Source organism: Lycorma delicatula, chromosome 11, assembly GCF_047948215.1.
Source record: "Lycorma delicatula isolate Av1 chromosome 11, ASM4794821v1, whole genome shotgun sequence".
In the NCBI taxonomy this organism is placed as follows: Eukaryota; Metazoa; Arthropoda; class Insecta; order Hemiptera; family Fulgoridae; genus Lycorma; species Lycorma delicatula.
Window position 1 is genome coordinate 1,190,079 of NC_134465.1, and position 23,209 is coordinate 1,213,287.

Consider the following 23,209-nt stretch of genomic DNA (forward strand, 5'->3'; position numbering starts at 1 on the left):
AGAAATGAACAGTGCAAAGGAATCAGCAGCAAAAACTAGTGAAGAAATGATATCGGATTTGTATTTTCAGTTGGAAAATAAAGACACGTACAAAAATCGGATGTTTTTCTCCTTGCAACAGATTTTCTATTCCGCTCAAATTTAGTCATCATTGAGATAAGGCGACGTAATTTGTAACATTTGATATTGAAAGATGAACATGTGTTGTCATTGGTTTACATTTTAACGACTGTTATTTTCTAATACGATTAATAATCATTGAGGGCAACCAAGGTTAAATGTAAACTATGATACTGATAGTTGAACGTGTGTTCTCATTGGATTACATTATTTTACTTTCCTAATCTGACTTGATTTAGCAATCATAGAGAAGGTAAGTATAAAATTTGATACTCATAGGTGAATGTGTTATCATTTGTTTCATTTTATCGACTTTCCTATTGATTGGGTTTAGTAATCATTGAGGGCGGGCAAAGTTAAGTGTAAACGTTGATACTAAAAGTTGAATGTGTGTAGTTATTGGTTTATTTTTATCGAGGGGTCGTATTCTGATTGTATTTAGTAATCATTGAGGGAGGGCAATGGTAAGTGTAAAATTCGATACTGATAGGTTAACGTGTGTGTTCATTGTTTTACATTTTATCAACTTTATCTTCTAATTGGATTTAGCAATATTTGAGAGCGGGGAACATTAAGTGTAATCTTAGATACTGACAGCTAAATGTGTGTTGTCATTGTTTTACATTTTATCAACTTTTTTCTTCTGATTGAATTTAGTAATTATTTAGGGCTTGCAAGATTTAGTGTAAACTTGGAAATTGAAAGTTGAATGAGCGTATTCGTTTATTTTTTATCGGGGGGCATATTCTGATTGTATTTAGTAATCATTGAGAGAGGGCAATGGAAAGTGTACAACTGAATAGTGACTTTTGAATATATGTTGTCGCTTTAAATTTTACTGGCTTTCCTATTCCTATTGCATTTAGTAATCATTGAGAGAGGGCAACGTTGAGTGTATAATGCGAATCTGATAGGTGAATGTGTTGTCATTCACCACCTAATGACAAAATCATTATTGTTGGAATGCTTAACAGGTGAAATACAGCAGAAAGTCATCATTTCTTACTTTCTAGGCGAGTCAAATTTTGATTATTGTGTAGTTAAGAATGCAGAAAGTATTAAATTGTTTGAAATTATAAATGCCTGTCTCTCGGAAACCTTGCATGATGGGAAAAAACCAATATCAAATTTGAATTCGGAAGAAAAAATACTATCAGAATCACAATTTTTCTTTCCGAGAAAAAAAAAATTTTATTTTGTTCTTCAGTGTTTGTTAATTGTAAACATCTTACAGACAAGACGTTACATTTTTATTAATGTATTTTATTAATTGCCAATTGACTATTATGAACGTCCAATTTTACCTCCAATTTAATTATAATTATACATAAAAAATTATATACATGAATATTAAATTAATAACTTCAAATAATCCCTGATGATGGAGAAGTGACTCCAAAGGCGCTCACATACTTAGATTAAACATTGTTGGTAAGTGGAAATATTACTTTATATATAAAAAAGTATTGTTAGATTTTTATGTTTTCCAAAATATTGGTTTCAGAAAAAACCGTGAATAAAATTCATGGTTTTTTTTCAGTATAAATTTTTTTCTCACAGACTTTTCTCATATTTTGTATTCAAATGAGAACAGGTGAGTCATATATAGAAATACAATGTGTTGCTATAAGTTTCATTTTTTAGTTGAATAAAAAGATTATTATAAAATTTGTAAGAAAATGAATTTCCTTACATAATACCACAGGTAAAAAAAATATCAATTTTTTTTTAATGTAATATGTAATGTCTATTACATCCAAAATTATAAATAAAAAAGGAGGATTGGATTTTTTTATTTTTTCACAAGAATTGGTTGATGTTTAGTTCATTGTTTTTTTTTTACAGTAGACCTTAATATTATAAAACATGCATTATATATACTATATAATATATATTATTGAAAGTATTTTTGGGAAAGGTAAACAAATTATTTAAATACACATTTTATGTAAACCATTATTTATTATAAATACTATAAACTTTCACATTATTCAATAAATTATCGAACAGTTTTTTAAGATATATTTTTATAAATATATTCCTTTATTCCTTGTATTGTTTTTCAGATGTTACAATCTGGTGATATTCCATTATAAGGATCACCAGCCATATTTCCTTTTATAACACGCACTATATTAGCTCCATGTAAAATCATTAATGGTATTTGATTCAGTTTACTTTGATATGGTAATGTAACGGTAATTAAATTTTCTGATGGCATGCGATATGATAAAATGTTTAAAAATTCAATATTTTCATCTGAAAAAGAAGACATTTTTCTTACCATTAAATATTTTAAACGATGGAAAACACATGACTGATTAGAATACTATTGTAAGAAACAACGTAAAATAATTTGTAAAATGATTTTACGTTGTTTTAGAGAAAATCATTTCTCTAAAGAAATCCTTAATTCATTGCTTTACAACATAATCTTCATGCTCCCTCAAACAGATTTTATTGGTTACAAGAAATCTACACAGAATGTAGATTATTATACAAAATATAAATTTTTGTACATTTTTATAACCGATTTTTATGCAGACACAATTTTTAAAAAAATTAGCTTCAAAATTTTTTCTCAGTGTGTTTGTACATTGGCAAGAATTTAGGAAATCTTAAAATTCCTATTACACAGTTACTTTTACAATATCTATTTCTTTTTTTTTTATCTAATAAGATATTTCATATCATAAGTGTTTAGCATTTTATATACCTCTTACCTCAATATTCAGCTCTATTGATTGTTACACAATTTAGTACAATTCTTTTCCATATAATGAATATAAATTACTTAATAATGTAATTTGAGCAAAATATTCTGACGCACAATACAGCTTTATGCAAAAACACATTATGAAGATTATACAGATTATACAGAGTGAGCAACATAAAACCAAGCCCATAACGTAACCGACTAATCATATTGAGAGTCGTCTGATGCAAAACATTCTTGTCAATCGTGTTGATTTTTCATTGAATGTTCACCTTCAGTTCATCAATATTGTGGGGATTAGATGCATAAACTCTCTCTTTTTTAAGTAACCCCAAAGGAAGTAGATAACTCTGTTTTTGGTGGGTCTATCTGTCTACCAACAATGTTTTCGAGAAGCCAATTACAATAATTAAGTCGTTTCAGTTTGTCTGTCTCATTCAGTTGTTGCACAGTTGTAACGCAGTACGGTTTCAATTTTAATTCATGAAGAATTTTACGACAAGATGTGTATTTAACAGTAGACTGTTGGGATAACTTGCAAAGTGATATTTTTGGACCGGCAATAATTATTCTTTCAAAATCGGCAATGGCCTATGAAGTCCTAACGGAACATTGCCTATTCGTTTTGCATTTAAAACCAAACTTGTAAACCATTTTTTAACTAAACCGTGCACAATACTCTTTGTTGAGATACAGGCATTTGAAAATCTTTCAATGACTACTTGACGTGATTCTTCAAACAATCCAGAACTAATATAAACCTTAACTATAGCTATCCTCTCCTGGATTGAATAAGGCATTTTACACAAACACAACTGCACTCACTATACTGCACTGTAACAAAACATATACTGCACCGACATGTAACCACCTGACAAATGGCAGCAACAATCAGTAGTAACACATACATCCACTAGTCGTGCTAGTTGTGTGAGTCTTTCATAAATAGTGTTGGGTAGTGGTTTCATTATGGGTTTGGATTTATGTTGCTCATGCTGTACGATATTTACAATAAAAATAATAAAATAAATATTTACACAATATGCTCGTATATAACAAAGTAATTAGCAATATTCAAAGTAAACAAGTTATTTTGACAGTCCCAGAAAAATTTTATGCTTGACTAAAATAATTAGTCAAGCATTAAATATTATAAAATAATTAGTTTAATGCTGGCATTTTGATTTGACGTAAATGTTTTCAATTTTATTTTTAATATTTATGATTTGTTTTAGAAAATCTTTATTTATGTCATGAAATTAGATCAAATTGGCCAAATAGCCGCTAAAATTTATTTATTTGATGGTGGCATATATGTGATTCAATTTCTGTGTCTTGTTCACTCCTTTATTCTCAAGAAAACACTTTTGATAATAATATTGTTAACAAAAGCTACCATAGAAGCTGGAGTATGCAATTTTGGACTGGCAATAATTCTCCTTTCAATATCGTCAATGGCCTGCAGAGTCCTACTGGAATGTTATGTAGGGTTATTGACCGCTACATAAAAATTCTAATCAATTTCCTGAGATGACTACACAAATATTCAACTGTTTGATTTACCCGCTTACAAAAAAGTTATCTTTTTCATCCAAGTAGTTTTCATTTCTGGATTTAGAACAAGGCCAGTGTGTCAAAATTATTTTTTTACAGTTGTAGTTGTATTTCACATGTTTTGCAGTAGGCTTACTGCACTGTAAAAAAAATCTTTTGGAAGGGAAAATTCAGCAAGTCAAAACACTTTCTTTTGATAATAATCTTGAATACATTTTATATGGTACATTGGCTGTAGAATATATGTGTTATTGGTTGGGAAGAAACAATTTTAACTTTTTTAATTAACTGATATCAATGTGCCCTGTTCAATCTACCAGTTACAAAATTTTCTGATTAACCTTTCTAAATTCATTATTCCATGAATGGATGGATTTCTTCTTCAAAAATCTCACAACTCATTCTTGTTGATTTGTTACTTTAATACTTAACTGATAGGTTTTTAATATTTTTCAAAACAACTCAAATTCTGTAACTTATCAATTAATAATAATGGACATTTTTCTATTTCTGATATATGCTGCCACAGTAGCAACTTCTTTAATTGATATTTTTTTGCTGACATATTTTTCACATTAAAATTTAATATTTTTTTCTGGAAGCAATTACAAAATAAACCTATTTCATCACCACTGAATGTAGTAATAGTTTTTAACCAAGTATTTACAGAATTTAAATCAACATCCTTAGCTTAAAAATTTATTTTTACAAAATATTATAATATTATGGCTTGAATTTTGCCAGCCTTCTGATTGGGTAAGGTACCATCAAAAACTTTAAAATTTGGAAAACCAAGGAATTCTGCCAAGTTATTAAAGGGCTGTTTACTGGAATATTTAAAATCCTTATTTGTCAAAACTATTGCACAACTGCTTGATCAATTTGGTCGAATTCTAGTTTACAAACCTTTTTGAAGCATCTTCTTCCATTATTTTTTCCATGGTTTTCCACAATACATTTGAATCAGGTAAATTATTTTTTTTTGTAAACATCAGTCTGCTGAAAACCCTTTCTAATCGGTGAATTACATTACTTTGGAAAATATCCATAATAATACTGATGACAGAATATCATGTAGTTTTCTTGATGAATTAATTCAACACAGAAGCTTGTATATGGGAATATGGAAATGGAGAATTTTGTAGCATATGAGAAATGCCATACTTGACTGAGATTTGAACCTAGGACCCCCCAGCTGAAAGACTGAAACGCTACTACTCCACCTCAAAGATCAGAAAAATAGCAAAATATAAATATGTCTGCCTGTATTTATAAAAATAAACAAAATTCCTGTATTGGATTACTGAACTGTCATTTCAAAAGAACTGAAACAATATAGTAAGTTTAACATAAGGGTTATTGAAAATAACTTTGCATTTTACAATCTCAAAATCAAGCCAGTAAATCAGTTACATTTAGTTATTAAAAAATTACTCATAAGATTTTTACTTGAAGATTACTTAATCTTTTTCAATATAATCTCCACTGATATTGATTACACTTTATTAGTCCTCTATATTATCTTGCATAAATTAATCATTGAATTGCTGTTGCAGTGTTAAATTTGTACCTTATGTTTAACATCATAATCCACTACAAAACATTTACCACCGAGTGAATTTTATCAGATTAAACAAATGAAATTTCTTGTTGCTGTGCTGGGTCTGTAAGTTAAATAATAAAGAAGTTGTACCCATAACTAGTCAATTCTCTCTTTAGTTAGTTGAGCCATGTGATGTCTTGATTACCAAGGTGGAGTAATATTCTTCTAGTCTTTGAATTAAAATCCAAAGCATCAACTTAACAGTATAATGGCCAGTGTTACTGGCTCAATGTGTTGTTATTGTTCTTTTTCAATTTACGATAAATGTATTTATTCTGTAGAATGTAAAAAAGCGATTGAAAATGGGTGAATTATTTTGTTGATCTTATATAAAAATATTCAATGTGAATAAGGAAATAAAAATTAGAAATTGAAAAAACACAACTTACCTTTTTGCTGATAAACTTGAAGTGTGGTTCTATTTTCAATGAAAGATATCCAATACTGTCCAGGAATATCTAACCAATTCAGTGCATGAGGTTTTAACGTCAAAATTTTATTTTGCAATTTACCATCAAGTTTATAAATCTACAAAAAAATTAAGGTTTTTTTTTAATTATGTTTATTTTCTATTAGCAAAACTTATAAAATTCATACTTCTTATTATCAAACAAGAATGGAGATGTGGCAGGAGTGTAATTGAGCATTAGCATATTGTTAATAAAAAGAATAAATAAATATTTATTTATTTATTTATCCAGCTTCACAGCTTGGTAAAACTAAAGGCTTTCAAAATAAATTTATTATTTAAAAAATTATACTGCCTTCATATTATCAACATTTTTAGTGGTATAGAGGCTTCTTTTTCTTTCACTGAAGACTGTGGGCCCTTTTTTATGAGATGGTAGTATAAAATATTTTATTTTACGATTAAAAAAAAATTAAGGGAAATATAGTTAAAATCTGTAAAATTTATAATTTTTGCATCGTCATACCTGTGTTAAAACGATTTCACTAATGCTTTTCTTTTATAAATGGCCTTAGGCACGTGCCGAATTAATGTCCAACAGTAATCGGCTAGCATGTTAGTATTCCATTTCCCTATGTAGCGGCTTTCCATCACTGAAATGTCTTGGTGGAAACATTCACCGAGTTCGTCATTTACGTCTCCGAGGTTGTCCGGGATAAAATCCAGATATGAGTGGAGGAAGTGTATTTTCAAAGACATATTACATCCCATAGCTCTGTGTGAATTAAGAAGTTGATTAATAATATCGTGGTAATTGTTTATTTAAACATCTTTAAATAAAGCCCAAGCTGCACTTTGTACATTATTTAACATCGATTTTAATATATCATCTTTGACCAACTCTCTTATTTGAGGATCAACAATATTCCTTCTTTAATTTTTCCTTCACTTACATTCGGAAATTTCTGCCTGATGTACAAAAATCCGGGACTATCCTTTTTCATAGCTTTTACAAAATTTTTCATTACTCCTAGCTTTATATGGAGAGGGGATAAAAATATTTTTTTGGGTCAACTAAGGGCTCACAAATAATATTTTTCCCATTTGGAGTTAAGTTGTCTCATTTCTTCCACTCTTTGGTAACATTATGTTTATCCCAAGCTCGGCTGTCCCATTCGCAAAGAAAACACATGTACTTAGTATAGCCTTACTACATGCCTAACAAAATAGCTATAACTTTATATGTTTTTTTTGTTCATTTAATTTTTTGATAAATTGAAATCCCTAACCAAATCATTCAATTCACCTTGTGTTATAAGATGTGGCTTATTGGAAGATAATTCGAAATCAAAATCATTGTTGTCTTCTTCAATACTGCCTCATTCTTCATTGCTGCTTTTGAAACATACATTCACAGGTGGCTCAGGAACTGGAATAATTTCACTGTGAGGTATAGGCCTGATTGCAGATTGCAATGAAGGATAATTTACAGTATGTTTAGATTTTTTAGAAATTCCAGACACACTTGTTAAACAAAAGTAACAATCCTTCGTTCACATGATCCTTTGGTTCAGCTAAACCATAGGTACACCAAATGGCAAAGCCTTCCGTGTACCTTTCAGCCATCCTCTTAAATATACAGAACAATTACTGCATACTATATGAGGAGCCCACATCTTGTCCTGATCACCAATTTTAGACTGAAAGTACAAATGATATGCTTTTTTTAATTAAAGGTGTCATGTTTTTTCTATTTGATTTTACAGTAAACTCACCACATATATAACAAAAGGCATCCACATCATTTACACAATTTCAAGGCATTATGACTGCACTATTAACAAACTTACAGCAGTAAGACTAAACAAAATTAATTCATTCCTAAATCCAGCTACATGTTTTGATCTGCACAGACATGATTAATCTTGTCCATGAAGGCTCACTCTTCAGTATTAGATATGATGTCATAATATGTGATATGATTTAATTCTTTGTCTAGTATTGTTTACGAATTATGTTAACAAAGTTAAACAATAAAAAAATGAGCTAAAAAAATACAATATAGGAGCTTAAAATGCTAACTATACGTTGAAAATAATCCTTTAATTAAAATTTAAAAAATTTTCAAAAATGATGGGTGATAGAAAGATTGAGTTCATATTGGTTTTCAGCATAAAAAAACGGATTACAATCATGTATCGCACATTAGGAAACAAAAATTATCTTTATTAGTGTTATTTGTGTTCAGTTTAGCTGATAGTAAAATAAACTTATTATATTAGTAGTAACATAAGCACAGTTTCCTATGACCTGGATATAATTGACTAATGATAAGGATTATATTTAAAGATCACTTTTACAACCAAACACTAAAATAAGTGCTTTCTGTGACAGACAGTCAGAATTAGAACATTTTTTCTCTCAATACAAAATCTTAGTATACTGTAATGATGTGGACTCTGGAAGCTTTGGGACGTATGCACCATCCTGACGAATGGCGACTTTTTATCGACTCGTCAAAGCTTAGTTTTTTGAAAGCAGATTTACATTACATTGGAAATAAATACCCATCAATTTCATTAGTATACACTATTCACATGAAGGAGTCTTATGAAAATATGAAACTTGTTCTGAGCAGGATTCAGTATGAGAAATATTTATGCATATTTGTGGAAATCTAAAAGTAATAGCAGATACACTATGTTCTGTTGCTTTTTGTGCAAGTGGGACAGCCGGGATAGGAAAATTCATTACATAACAGGGCAGTAGCCAAAGAGAGAGGTACTGACTGTAGAAGAGAAGAACTGGTTGCTTGTTATAAATTGGTTAAGTGGACTGTATAATAAATGACACATTTTGAAAGTAACTGTCACTGATTGACATTATTATTATATAGATTGACAATCCATGGTAATTTTATACCACTAAACTAAACAAACTTTGTGATTAAAACCTAACAAATAAGTGGATATTACGTCCACATCATCAACTCAACTCCGAGAGCAACACACACGAACAAAGGAGTGGTAGAACTCCCCACCCCACAACACACAGACACGTACACAGATAAATATCCAACATGTCCCCCACCTTGAAGGAACACCTTCAAAAAATAAAATTAATTTACATGAATGTCAATAATACATGAGACTACATAATAAAAAAAAAGTAGAACATGCACATAATATACAAGAAAATCATAATGTAACAATAAACTTATTGTTTTGGTAATGGACATATTTTTGAAATTTGTCTTTTTAATGTTCCGGTTGAAATTTTACATGTCACCACAAGCACTTTTCCATTGTTTCCAGGATGTATATTGATGACATGAGCCATTTTCCATTGGAATGGAGGGAGATTGTCCTCGTTGATGACGACCACATTGTTTTCTTGCAGTAGTTTCCATTGTGATCATTGCTGAAGATTGTTCAAATACTCATTGGACCAATGAGACCAGAAGTACTGCACTCGTTGCTGAATCTGTTGCCAGTGATTAAGTCTATTTACAGGAAAGGGTTGTAAATTTGGTTCTGGAAGGCTGCTAATGATATCACCTATTAGGAAATGTGCCGGTGTTAGAGGAAGAAGATCGAAAGGGTTGTTCGGTATTGGAGTTAAGGGTCGGGAATTTACACACGTCTTGATTTGAGTCAGTAGAGTGGTAAACTCTACTATTGTCAGACTGTTAGTACCGATTACTCTTTTCATGTGAATCTTAACAAGTTTGACTGATGATTTCCAGAGTCCGCTGAAGTGTGGAGCACTGGGAGATTGAAAGTGCCATTGAATACCTGCAATGGATAAAACTTCTGCAACACTTTACACTCCATGGAAAATTGTATACCATTACACTAAAGAAACTTTGGGATTTAAATATAAGATATCGACATTATGTGCACTTCATCAACCCAACTCAATTAACACCGAGAGCAACAAACACAAACAAGAAAGTGGGAGAACTCCCCATCACACACCACACAGAAAAATATCCAACAAGAATATTGTTAGTCAGACATTAGTAAAACCAGAAAAAGTTTATCTTCCACCACTTCACACTAAGCTAGGTTTATTCAAAAATTTTGTTAAAGCAATGGATCATAGTAGTGCAAGGTTTCTGTTTCTAAACAACAAATTCCCTAATATAAGCGATGCTAAAATAAAGGAAGGTATATTTGTTGGACCACAAATAAGAAAACTAATGAGTGATCCAGTATTTGAAGAATATTTGAATCACTTGGAGGTTGCTGCATGGAAATCATTTCAAAATGTGGTAAATAACTTCCTTGGAAATCATAAGAGCATTAACTACAGAGAACTTGTGAGTGAACTCCTTCAAAACTACAAAGAACTTGGGTGTAACATATCACCCAAAATCCATTTCTTACATTCACAGTTGGATTTTTTCCCTAACAATCTCAGCGCTGTTAGTGATGAATGCTTTCACAAGGAAATATCTATAATGTTAATACAATACAAGGGAAAGTAGAACCCAAAAATGTTAGCCAACTATTACTGGAATCTAAAGAGGGATCTACCTACAGAAAATTACAGCAGAAAATCCAAAAGAAATAGATTTTACATTACATGCAACAAAATGCATGTAATGTATTGTCATTTTACATTCATCATACATTTTTTGTTTCAAAAGAGATCTCAATTACAAAAAAACTGAATCCATAGAAAACATCTATTAACATATATGAAATCCGCATAAAAAATACTATAAGAATCAGCCATTCACTCTCATTTAACAAACAAAAAATTAAATTTTGTTGACCAGTGTTATTAGTTTATAAGATCATTCGTTATGACTTATCTTTCAAATTATAAGAGTTACAACCAGCTGCCATTTACTAACAATCATTTTTAAATAGAACACCTTGTTCTGTCAAGCAGAAGTTTATTAATGCAAATTTCACAGAAATGGGAAAATGTGTTTGACTGCCTATGCATCAAAAACACAAACAGACAAAATATCAAAAGGCTGAGTTAAAACAGGATTTTTGTTCATTCAATAAAGAGATAAAATAATTTTTTTTTATTAAGTTAATCTTATTTTACAATTTTTATTTTTTAATTTTATTTAAATTATGGAAAAACTGACAAAAAAACTGTCTAGCTAAAAAAGTAATTTATAAGAAGGCCAGAAAGCCAGTTACAAAAGCCAGAAACCTTTGTCTTGATATAAATTTAAAAAAGAGAGAAGATGTAAAGAAATACTACTAAATACCATCTGTGCTGAGTACTGAGTATGAAACAGACATTACAACTAACTGAAGGAGTGTAAAGGATTTAAAAATAAACATAAACTGTGAATAAAAGAGATGTTAAAATCAAGTTGAATATGACATCATAATGTGCCAATTATCCAAACAGTCTAAGACTCCTTGAAATGAATATTCTATGCATTAACTGGTATATCTCTAACAAATGTCAGCGTATATGTAACACACAACAGTTTCTGCTGGGCTTCTAGCTCTTTCATAGGAATTCCAGGCAATGAAAGCTCTTACGTAGTTTCTACGGAAACCTGTGCTCAGCAAACTTTTATGGATCATGTTAACCACTGGTTGGTTAAATAAGGTGATATAATTGTTAAAAGCAACTTGGAAGAATGAATGTTGAAATTGTTAAAAATAAGATGCATAACATTAAGGCTAGAGTATTGCCATAGAAGTCATCTTGCAAGTCCAATCATCTGTAGTCATTAAGTTACCTATACCTGGTGTAAGATACTGTAGTTAACTTTGAAACCAAAATTATTTTCTAGCTTTGTTCTTTGTTAGTCATCATCCTGCAGTCTTTATATATTCACATTAAACATTTGCATCAAGTTTTGCTGAAAGCTTGATGATGTCCAAGCTGAAGTGAATGTGCTTGTTGGGAGGATCTAAAAGCCAGATATAACATAAAATAGATTACCCTGGAAACTACAACAAAGCATATGTTGAGAGGTACAGGGTGCCCCTGGCCTAAGCGGTTAGAGGCAGAGGCAAGATGAAAATAAGGAAAAGATCCTTCTTCTTTTTCCTGTTTAGCCTTCAGGAATTACTGTTCAGGTGTTACTTCAGAGGATGAATGATGATGATATGTATGAGTGTAAATGAAGTGTAGTCTTGTACAGTCTCAGTTCAACCATTCCTGAGATGTGTGGTTAATTGAAACCCAACCACCAAAGAACACCAGTATCCACAATATAGTATTCAAATCCATATAAAAGCCTTTACTAGGACTTGAACGCTGGAACTCTCGACTTCCAAGTCAGCTGATTTAGGAAGACATATTCACCACTAGACCAACCTGGTGGGTTAAGGAAAAGATCTGGAACCAGTGAGCTGACCTAACATGCCAGATGTACTGCCGGTAGGCTCATTAGAGTCACAAGGACACTCCCCTGAGCTGAGTAATACTTGATTGTTCAGCCACCCAGGAGAGCAGGAGAACAAAAAAGCTGAAGTGGCATGAATTTCAGTAATGCATTTAATGTACTGAATAAAATAAAATCAATACTAATTTCATTTAAAAAAAAATAGTAATTTATGAAATATTACCTTTATAGAATCAGTCGTTGATTGCAGCTTTGGATAATCTATCTCAGCTATAGCCAAATAGTTCCGGCTTGGATGTAAACTATATTCTGTAATCCTTGTATCGTTATCAGTGGAATTTATTAATAATTTGAAATTTTGATTGTTATTGTTAATATTAGCAATAAGTTTCTGACTAGATGTCACTCCTGTAAATTAAGAAGTCAATACATAAACTATTTATAGGAAGAAAAATTAGTAATAAAAACAAGTGCTTCTTTGCTTAAACTGAACAAAGTAAATTAGTCATTTGATATATTCAGTCACTAGAATTTAGTTCTGAAATTTATTCATTAGATCTGGTTCATTCTTTTATTCTCCTCACACATCATACTTATGAAATTTATAAGAATTTATTTTTTTTTCTTCTATGTATTGAATTACTTTATGCTTTGAAGCCAAGTGGGAGTTAATAGAAACTTAAGAAATTAAAAAATCCTTATTAAATTTGTAGTGATATCTAGAAAAAAATAGTTTTCTAGAATGTTTTTAGCTTATTTAAATTAAAAAAAAAAACTGATCAGCTTTGATGACCATTACACATTTCAAGGTGTCTCAGATGGTGAGAAGGTAACCATTCATGAAAAATTTCATTGTGAATTTTATTTCAATAAAAAAATATAACTTAAGTTTACCAGAATTGCTACTAGTATTTATTTTTTAACTTCAGATTAGAATTTTTGAAAAATATTTACGCCCCCATAATCATGAGGATGTTTAAAAAGTAATTTTTTTTTCAAATCTATTGTTAAGGAATGGTTTAAGCTTTCTTGGACAAGTGATATGGAAAAATATGATTCTTCCTGGGTCAAATAACACTGTGCTGGCCTCAGTGAAAGTTTTCATTCTAGTGCTAACACATTAAGCATTATATACCCTTATTAATCAACATTCAAAAAGAGGGCATTATGTAATTAATTTTTTAAGAGGAATCTGGGTCCTCATAAATTCATGAAATGGGTGAAATGGTTATCAGGAATAAGTTGTTATGTGGCCAATCATTTACATGACAGAAGACAACTATTGCTCATAAGTAATAACATTCACGAAGATAATTCTAGATGACTTTTTAGTTCTAGAAATAACTACCAAAGTTTCAAAAAATTATAAATTAATAAACCTGACAGAATTAAATATTAGAAAATATTACACATATTAATACACACAAAATTTCAATTTGACATTTAACCATCAGACAGTGTTTGAGGGAGATGGTCTTATAAAAACTGCAATAAATAGTAGCACTCTTGTAAAGTAACATGCAATTTTCATTATTTTAGAATTAAATTTTTATTATGCAATAATGAAATTATTTCAATAATGACCTAGAATGCAGGATCCTGTGAAAGTGTTATCATGAAAAATTAAGGTAAGTTACATCTTATCTCAATATTCTGATGCAGCAGGTTATTTAATAGAACTTAAATATATACATACAAATATATGTGTGTGTAAACATACCATATACATAAAATATAAACATTTACAGCAAACCAAATCAGATTTTATAATATAAATTTACAAAAACTTACTAAACATTTTCAATCCTATTTGTGACCATTCTCAGTGACTCTGATTTTAGGTTTACTCTTTAGTTTTGTTTCTATCTTTTTTTAAAAATATTTTATACAATATCTTGACACTAAAACTACAATAAAACTTTATTTCAATTGCAATGAACATTTAGAACATAGTTTAGGTTTATGAATACAGGAAATTATTATTTATTTGGTTTGGTTGGTTTTTAAAAGATGAGGTGACTTATTTTTTGCTTTACTATTTTATTGAGTCAGTAAATAAATTTTCCAGTAAGAAACATAACAGCTAACAAATACGGTAGGCTAGATATGGTGGAGGTGGTTGGGGCACTGCTGGTGCTGTTATGTGTAGCATAATCTGTGAGAGGCATCTTGCCTCTCAGGTTTACAGAAAAGATTTTAAAATTTATTTTTTGTGAGTAACAATATGTTTTTAGTCACACACGTACCGGTTGTAGCACAATCACGTCACAGGATGGGGTGCTTCGAGACAGTCTGTCTGCCTAGGTGCAGAGTCCCTGGTCGGGTGGAAGCGTAGATTTTACCCCCACTACTCCCCCCAGCATGTGACGTCATATGACTTGGATGGTAGCCGGTTCTAGCAATGACGTCACTGGTTGGGTGTGTCTCGAGCTTGTGACATCACAGGCGGGTTGCATCGAGACGGTCTATCTGCCTAGACAGTAGCGATAACGTGCGGAAATGGAAAAAAATCAGACTAGATATATGTCAACCTGCAATATTTAGTACTGTTGAAAATGCGTTCGATCTCAATCTGGTAACACACTACTACAATAACAAACAAGGTGTAGTAAAGGACATACACATAATCATGCAAAGTTTAAAACAAAATATTGTAGAGCTCCTGACCCAATTGCTTCATCATGAAAAATCATTCAAATTCAATATATTTTTGGAATGCACACAAGAACGAATTCGGTTAATAACAGAAGTAGATAGAATATGTTCCTCATGGACTAACCTTGACCTTTGACCCCCCAAAATTAATAACCACAATTTCATTTACCAAAGATCATTGACCCTAAAATATAAACAAAGCGGGCATTACACTGAAAATTGTAAAAGGTTGAAACGTACCGCAGTAGTATAGAAACCTTACATACGGGGCCAGGGAATACATTAAAAAGTGGCCTGAAATCGGCCCCATATGTAAGGTTTTTTTCACGAGAGCGACCCCCACTTTCTAGTTAAATTCTCACCATGAAAGCGTCTATTTACTACAAAAAGCACAGAAAAACACGACTCTGTTTTCTTCATATAAATCAATAAATTAAAGAAGATTGGCCCCGTATGTAAGTAAATAACTGTATACATTAAAGAAGATTGTGCAATACTCATTAATTACAAAAAAATAAAAATAACTGGAGAATCCCCACTCTTTTACATGTCTATATATATAGAGTGAATGTTAACATCAATAACACATCATTATTAAAATTATTTACATTATAATACGAATGCAAGAAACCATAAACTTTGAACGAATTGATAATGGTAGTAAATTAGTATTTTGTTATAAAAATCTGTCTGACAAGTATGATTTAATTATATTTTTAGATAATATAAAAGATGATATTAAACAGTTATATAAATAATACACTTCTACTTCATTTACTACGCAATTAATTTGTGAATATAATAAAGATTTATTTATTTCGTATGGAAAAAATCTTTATAAATCAAACAAATTGGAAGAAATAAAATTTTTCATGGAAAATAAATTGTCTATTGATAGCGCTTTTGATGATTTAATTGAATATTATTCTGAATTGAAACAAACTAAATAAAAAAATATCTGTCTCTGAACTGATGTTGCATATTCAAATACCAGATACAAAAAAAACAAGGGAATGGGTGGTTCTTTAATAAAACACTCGTGGAATGTTAGTGAAAAAAATTTTGTAAATATTTATGAATTTTTAATGATTATGAAAGATATGTAATTGTATAACTTCATCAGTGATTCCATGGTAGAGTTAGACTATGTAATATCTATCTATATGGAGGGTTAACCTAAATTATAGTTTACACACTGCATATAATTTAGGATTGTGTTTTATTTGATTGTATATATGTTCATATGCACCCTGCCTCGAGTTACAGCTGCAGGCAACAACTGCTCTGACATCACATGCTCTCTGCATCTAGACAGATAGACAGTCTTGAGGCAACCTGCCTGTGACATCACCCACTCGAGATACACTCAGCCTGTGATGTCACTGTGCTAGAACTGGCTACCCATAAAAAAAATATCATTTTTTGTGCATTAGAATGCAATATGGAAATTTGTTAGTTTTGTAGAATTCCAAGCCTGACTGAAATATTCAATGCCAGGATCTTCTGGCTGAAACGCTGAGGGATAATTCTCTGCCATGAAGGTCAGTAGCATAGTTCTATTATACATTACAAACTCAAGGCCTCCGCCTTGACGTCATATGGTGAGTGTATCTGTGACATCACTGTGCTAGAACCGGCTACTGCATCTCAAGGTACCCCAGCCTGGTTGTGCTACAAGCAGTTAAATATACCTACTATCTTTTGTTAACCAGAATTTATACAAATCCACATCCAAAGAGCAGAGTGGATCTAGCATGCTGCAGATGCCAAGTTGCTAATTAAAAATTATATGAGAAAATTAAAAATGTTTACATTTTAATGTTATTGTACACATTAAAATGTAAACATTTTGTAAGTTTAAATTAATTTTATGTTACTTTAAAATGAAGGATGAAATAAAAAATATATTTCATAATAGTTTAATAATAATAATCATTTTTTGTTTTATAAATTAATTAAATGAGAAAGCTAAAAAGTGGTGATATTTTATTTTCCTACAGTATGATTTTATGTATGAATTATGATTACTGTTTAAATTTAATATTTACCTAAATTATCTTCCCTACATAAACCTGCTTTATAGTTGCAATTACCATTCACAGAATAAAAAGTTCCATTATAATATTCATTATCATTGTCATCAAGGAGTTCACCCAAATTAGTTAACTTTTGAACAAACTGTAACTAAAAAAAAAAAAAATAGTATTCTAAAATAAAATTAAATACAATAATAAACTAACAATGTATTATGAGTATCTTAAAGTACAACCTATCACTTAAGTTTTAATAATAATTTGTCTTTTTAGGGAAAAGAAGCTTTCCCTATATATATATATATAGTGGGATTAACAAATTTGACTGAAACTTGATGATACACTTGTCGAATGAATTTACCAAAAATGTCTTTCTATCTACTGCCAATTTCTAGTCTTGGCACACATCTATTATATCCTACTTCCTTAATTATCTTCTGTTTTTGTATGCTTAATTCATCTATAATCTTGAAGCTTGTGCATTAAAATACAGTATGGAAATTTTTTAGTTTCGTAGAATTCCAAGCCTGACTGAAATTCAATGCCAGGATCTTCTGGCTGAAACGCTGAGGGATAATTCTCTGCCATGAAGGTCAGTAGCATAGTTCTATTATACATATTCTAATATTTAATTTCCTTCTACGAATCAAATTTATAATACTGCTGAATGGCTTAATTTACAGCCCACAAGCTTTGTTTTTATTTTTGTAAGATACTTCTATCATCTCTAATTTGCCTTAGAAACTTTTAAAATAAATCTACGATTACAAATAAGTATTTTTTAAAATATGTCTTTCCATTTTCTAAGTCTACATTTTATTCTAACATATATATTTTTCGGTCACATTTCACTGCTTTTATTTTATTCTTATCTTTAATTTCAAATTAAATACCTTTCCTATCAATGAATTTATGCTATTTATATGTATCTTTCTAACTCATTTTTAGTTTTAGCTAACAGAATAATATCATCGATGAATTTTAAAAACCTTTATTTTTTTTTTCTTAGATGGTCTTTTCAAAGTAATTAAAAATTGTAAGCTTATCTACTATGGTATATTAAAGTACGAAAACAATATTGAAGCTGATCAAGTAACTGTTCAGAAAAGAACTTCCATATATTATCTAAAATATTGTTTACCTGAAATCAGATCCATTCTTCATTCTAGTTAACAAAGATGGCAAAATAAATAGTTAACTCCCAACTTCATATCCTAACAATACAAGAATAAAATGTGATAATCTAAATTTTCTCATGTTTAACAATGAGAAAATTAGTATTAGTAACTAATTAGTATTAGTTAATACTAATAACATATACAAACAAAATAATACCTGTGTATCACCTTCTGAATATTTCCATAAAATATTATCAGTATCACTACCACAGTTATATAAATTAACACTAGATGCAGATTTTGTAATTAAAAATGTTTCATTTTGGTGGTTTATGGCTTTTATTTTTCTCACTCCATTAATTCTATTTTGTTCAAACAGTAACTCAAATAAGCCGTTTTCTTTTTTTCATTTATACATTAATAATGTGCAGGTTTTACTAATACTAATAACCAAACAATCTTCTTCTTGAACCTGTAATAAATAATATTAAAGAAAAAAAAAACAAAAGATTATCATAATTAATTTATAATCTATTTCTTAACGAAGACTAATAATATAAGAGATTATTTCATAAAAAAAATTCAGAAGGTTTCTAGAAAGTGAAGAGATAAATGAGCAGTTTAACTCCATAATATGTATAAATTAAGTTTAACTTTTGTATAAGGAGCATGGAGAGTAGTTTTTATATTATTTTTATACAATGTAATGTTAAAAATAAATTTAAAAATGTTAAATAAGTTTAATTTTTTAAATAAGTTAAAAATAAATTTGACAATTTTTTCGCCAGAATGAAATTATTGTAAAAGTTAGATATGTTTTGTTGTTTAACATAAACAAATTAGCTGAAGAATATGAAAAATGTAATAAAGGCTGGAAATACTATAAAACTTCCAGGCTGATAATACATCCATGCATACATATCGCTCTTGTTCTGTCAGTTTCTGGTGAACATGGAATAATTTATCATCCCTCAGTCGTGACTCAAATAATTCCGTTATTGCATAATAAAAATGTATAAATTTTTTTTCTTATTTATGCAATAACAGAATTATTTCAATCATGACTGAGGATGCGGTATCCCTTGAAAGTACTACAATGAAAAATTAAGGCAAGATATGTCTTATCTCAATATTCTGCACTAGGTGATCTATTTAATAGAATTTAAATAAAATTTAACAGTACAGTGAAATAATATGAATCTTTAAAAGATTAATTTCAGTAAAATAACTTAAAATAAATGTGTGTGAGACTATTCTAGCTTACTTTTAAAAACCAATTTAATAAAAACATAAATATTAATATGTATAGTTAACTGTTCTCAATTAGACAATGATAGTGATGCCTAGGTGCTAAAGAAAAGAAATCATAAACTTATAAAACAAGTGAAAATGTAATTATTAAACCCATTAAGGATTATTCTAGGACGAACAGAATAAATTATAAGCAACGTGATGGCTCTTTAAATTTAAGACATTAACAATAAAAGTGAATGGCAATGGAAAAGGTAATATAACCATTTAATGAGGATGCCTAATATGGCATACCTAAAAAAAAGTTTGACTGCAAACTTTTGAAAAAAAAATCTGACTGCAAGTAAAAAGGCTGGACAACTCATGAAAAGTTGCATGTAAAACTGCATATGATATGAGGAATTACTAAAACAGGCACTTTGCCTGAAATGTGGAATGTAGAAGATGTATGTAGGCATGCTTTATTGTCTAAATGGTTTCTAAGGTGGAAGAATATTTATTTAAAATGTTTGAGGTTTTACCAATCAAACCTAAATAAGAAATGTATATTAATTATTGATTCGATACCATCCATGTAAGAGGTATTAATTTCCACACAGGTAAGGTATGACACAGTTGTGTCATACAGTAGCAACTATATTTACTGCTTCAATTCTGAAGAAAAGCGATTAGTTTTGAGAGACTCTCAGATAATATGCCTTACCAAGGATATTGTATTAGTATACTTTAATAATGATTCTGATATTTTAAAGCCATTAAACAGCACAATATAACATATACATAGTTGCAAAGAAATTAATGAAGAGATAACTATCTGAAACTGCACCGAAACTTATCACAAAATATAGCTATAGACTTTTTTTTGACTACAGAATTATTATGACTTTATAATATCTACGTAATATAATCATCACTTCTTCCCTATTTGCTTCCTTTTAGGAATTACCGATGTCTTCAATAAATATCTTACCAAATATCACAAAGCTATAAAAGCAGTATAATGAGAAGCTGTTATTCATTTCATTACTAATTTATAAAAGTGTATGCTAGTTTCTATGTTTTTAATTATGTTTTGTAAACATTAACAGTAAATAATTCTTGCATAAAATGAATTTTGATTTTGAGATGTATTTTATTTTTAAGATCATATCTTACTAAAATTTGATGTTAAGTAAATTACAGATTTGCAGATGTTAAAATATTATTAACATATATGATATAAATTAACATATCTGTTAAAATCATATATCTCTTATTAATTTTGTATTAGCAATTTTGTTTTTTTTTTTTTATTAAAAATTTTGTTAATTTTGTATTATTGTTATTTTTGTATTAGGTATATGGTAAAATCTGAATTCTATTTTGCTATTTATAAGTGACTTATTTTGTATATTATAAATTATTTTAAGAGTAAATAAATTGTATTAAGAATTTTTAGTGTGCTTGTTGAACTATATCAACATCCTTGTCGAACTACAATATCCTTGTTAACAATATCCTTGTCGAACTACAAACACATGACAATATACTTGCATTAACCTGAAACAATTATTTCATCTACACGATTCATCATTATTATTATTAGTATTATAAAACAGCATAAACAATCATAGAATTTAAAATTACATTAAAACATGGAGGATTTAAATCATCAAAATTCTGGTACTGGCATGTATACTATATATTTACAGTAATGTTTAATAACATGTAGTTAATAATAATAAAAAAAAGGCGTTACGTTTCTCTTTATGAGACTTATGAAAAACTGAAAGTATATCCTTTTTAATGTTAACTATACTTAAGTTACAAAAAAATCACAATCTTTCATGAAAGAAATTGTCAAATCATTTTTGTTCAATTCCTGATCCCAGGTAGGAAGGTTGTAATTGAGAAAATTTAAAGGAACAAATAAAAATTGATACGATACAGCAGAATTTCAATTTTTAAACAACGGTGCAACTTGCAACTAAACTTGCAACTATATAAAACTTGAAAATGAAACTTGTGCTAATGAGAATTCCTGTGAAGATGACAAAATGCAACTATTATCAACACTGGCCTTAAGCTGAAGTTTACGTTGTGCTCAACCTTCATTAGCATTAACCTTAATTAAGAATTGTATTCATTACTTTATCACAATTAATTTTAATGTTTTACTTTTACATTACTGTAATAGTTTAAGCAAAACGTACGAAAAAATTCAACATTTTGTACTTAGGTTGCAAACAATTTTGAATTTTAATTCTCTACTGCAATTAATATTAAGTTAAATAAGAATTAAAATATTACTCGAAAAGAAAACACAAAATACATAATAAGCAACTTTCTTTCAAATAAATTTAAATTTAAAGAAAAGAATTTCTAAAAACATGTTGGTAAAACTTCGAACCCAGTGGTATTTTAGAAATCAAGTTTTTTCACTCGATCTAATAGCATTTAAATGTTTTATTTATTCATTAATTTATTATTATGGACTTTCTTTAGCTACAATACCTCACAACAGACTGTAAGTCTAATTATAAGTCCAGTAGTTGGTTATCCAGCATCAAGCATTGACAAGAAATGAAACCAAACAACCAAAGAGTCCTCGTAATACAACCTTTCAAATTCACTAAAAAAAAACTACATTGTTTTTTTTATAACACAAGAGTATCACAATCAGTTATTTATTGGATCTATCAAGTAATACCTCAAATAACCGCAGATTAATGAATGTATTGTAAAAATTATGTTCCAGTATAGTTCTATTAATAGTGGTATTTAATAAATACCATTAAATAAAGTGAGAAAATACTTACTTTTATTACATGAATGCTTTCAACATCGCTATTAAAAAGTAACTCCTGTGAAATAGCAAAATTCTGCAATTCATATAGTTGTGTTCTTGCAATTTCTGTCCTATTATGAATTTCTTTACACTCATTAATATAATTCATCTAAATCACATAATAATAATAATAATGAATTTAAAATAGCATAAATATAAATAATTATATGAATGACACAAAAAAAGTTTTAAAAAGAATAGTATAAAAGACAATCAACATGAAGATTAATTTAAATATTAAGAAACATTATACAATACACTAGAGTAAGTTAGAACCAAGCATATTATGTGATAAATATTATCACAAAAAAGTCACATAGAACTAAAAAATGTCAAAAACACAAAAAATATAATAGTGGAGGTCAAGGATCTCCATTGAGATGAACCTTCATTTCCCAAAAGTGAGATTACTTTTTAAGTACATGTAAATAGAATTATTTGTCTGATATAATATGACACTTGGAAGTGTTTAATAGTGCTAATGCACTATCCAGAATCGCTTAAATAGTTGATTAAAAAAGTTCTATTAAAATAGTTGTTTAAAACTAGACCCCATTTGGACCTCCAGGTGGGAACTCCTAAGGAAGGAGTC

The 23,209-nt window shown here is 29.4% G+C and overlaps 1 protein-coding gene across 2 annotated transcripts in view; it reads right to left on the minus strand.

Moving 5' to 3' along the window:
• Positions 1 to 2,062: 2,062 nt before the first annotated feature.
• Positions 2,063 to 23,209, minus strand: part of LOC142332420 (uncharacterized) — a 47,252-nt gene continuing 26,105 nt past the window's right edge. For both annotated transcript variants that reach the window (XM_075378863.1, XM_075378861.1), the window contains 3 exons: positions 12,957 to 13,141; positions 6,383 to 6,521; positions 2,063 to 2,379 (listed from right to left, as the gene is read on the minus strand). In XM_075378863.1, the coding sequence (XP_075234978.1) occupies positions 2,183 to 2,379; positions 6,383 to 6,521; positions 12,957 to 13,141 (521 nt within the window). In that variant the 3' untranslated portion in view covers positions 2,063 to 2,182. The remainder of the gene's footprint in view (positions 2,380 to 6,382; positions 6,522 to 12,956; positions 13,142 to 23,209) is intronic.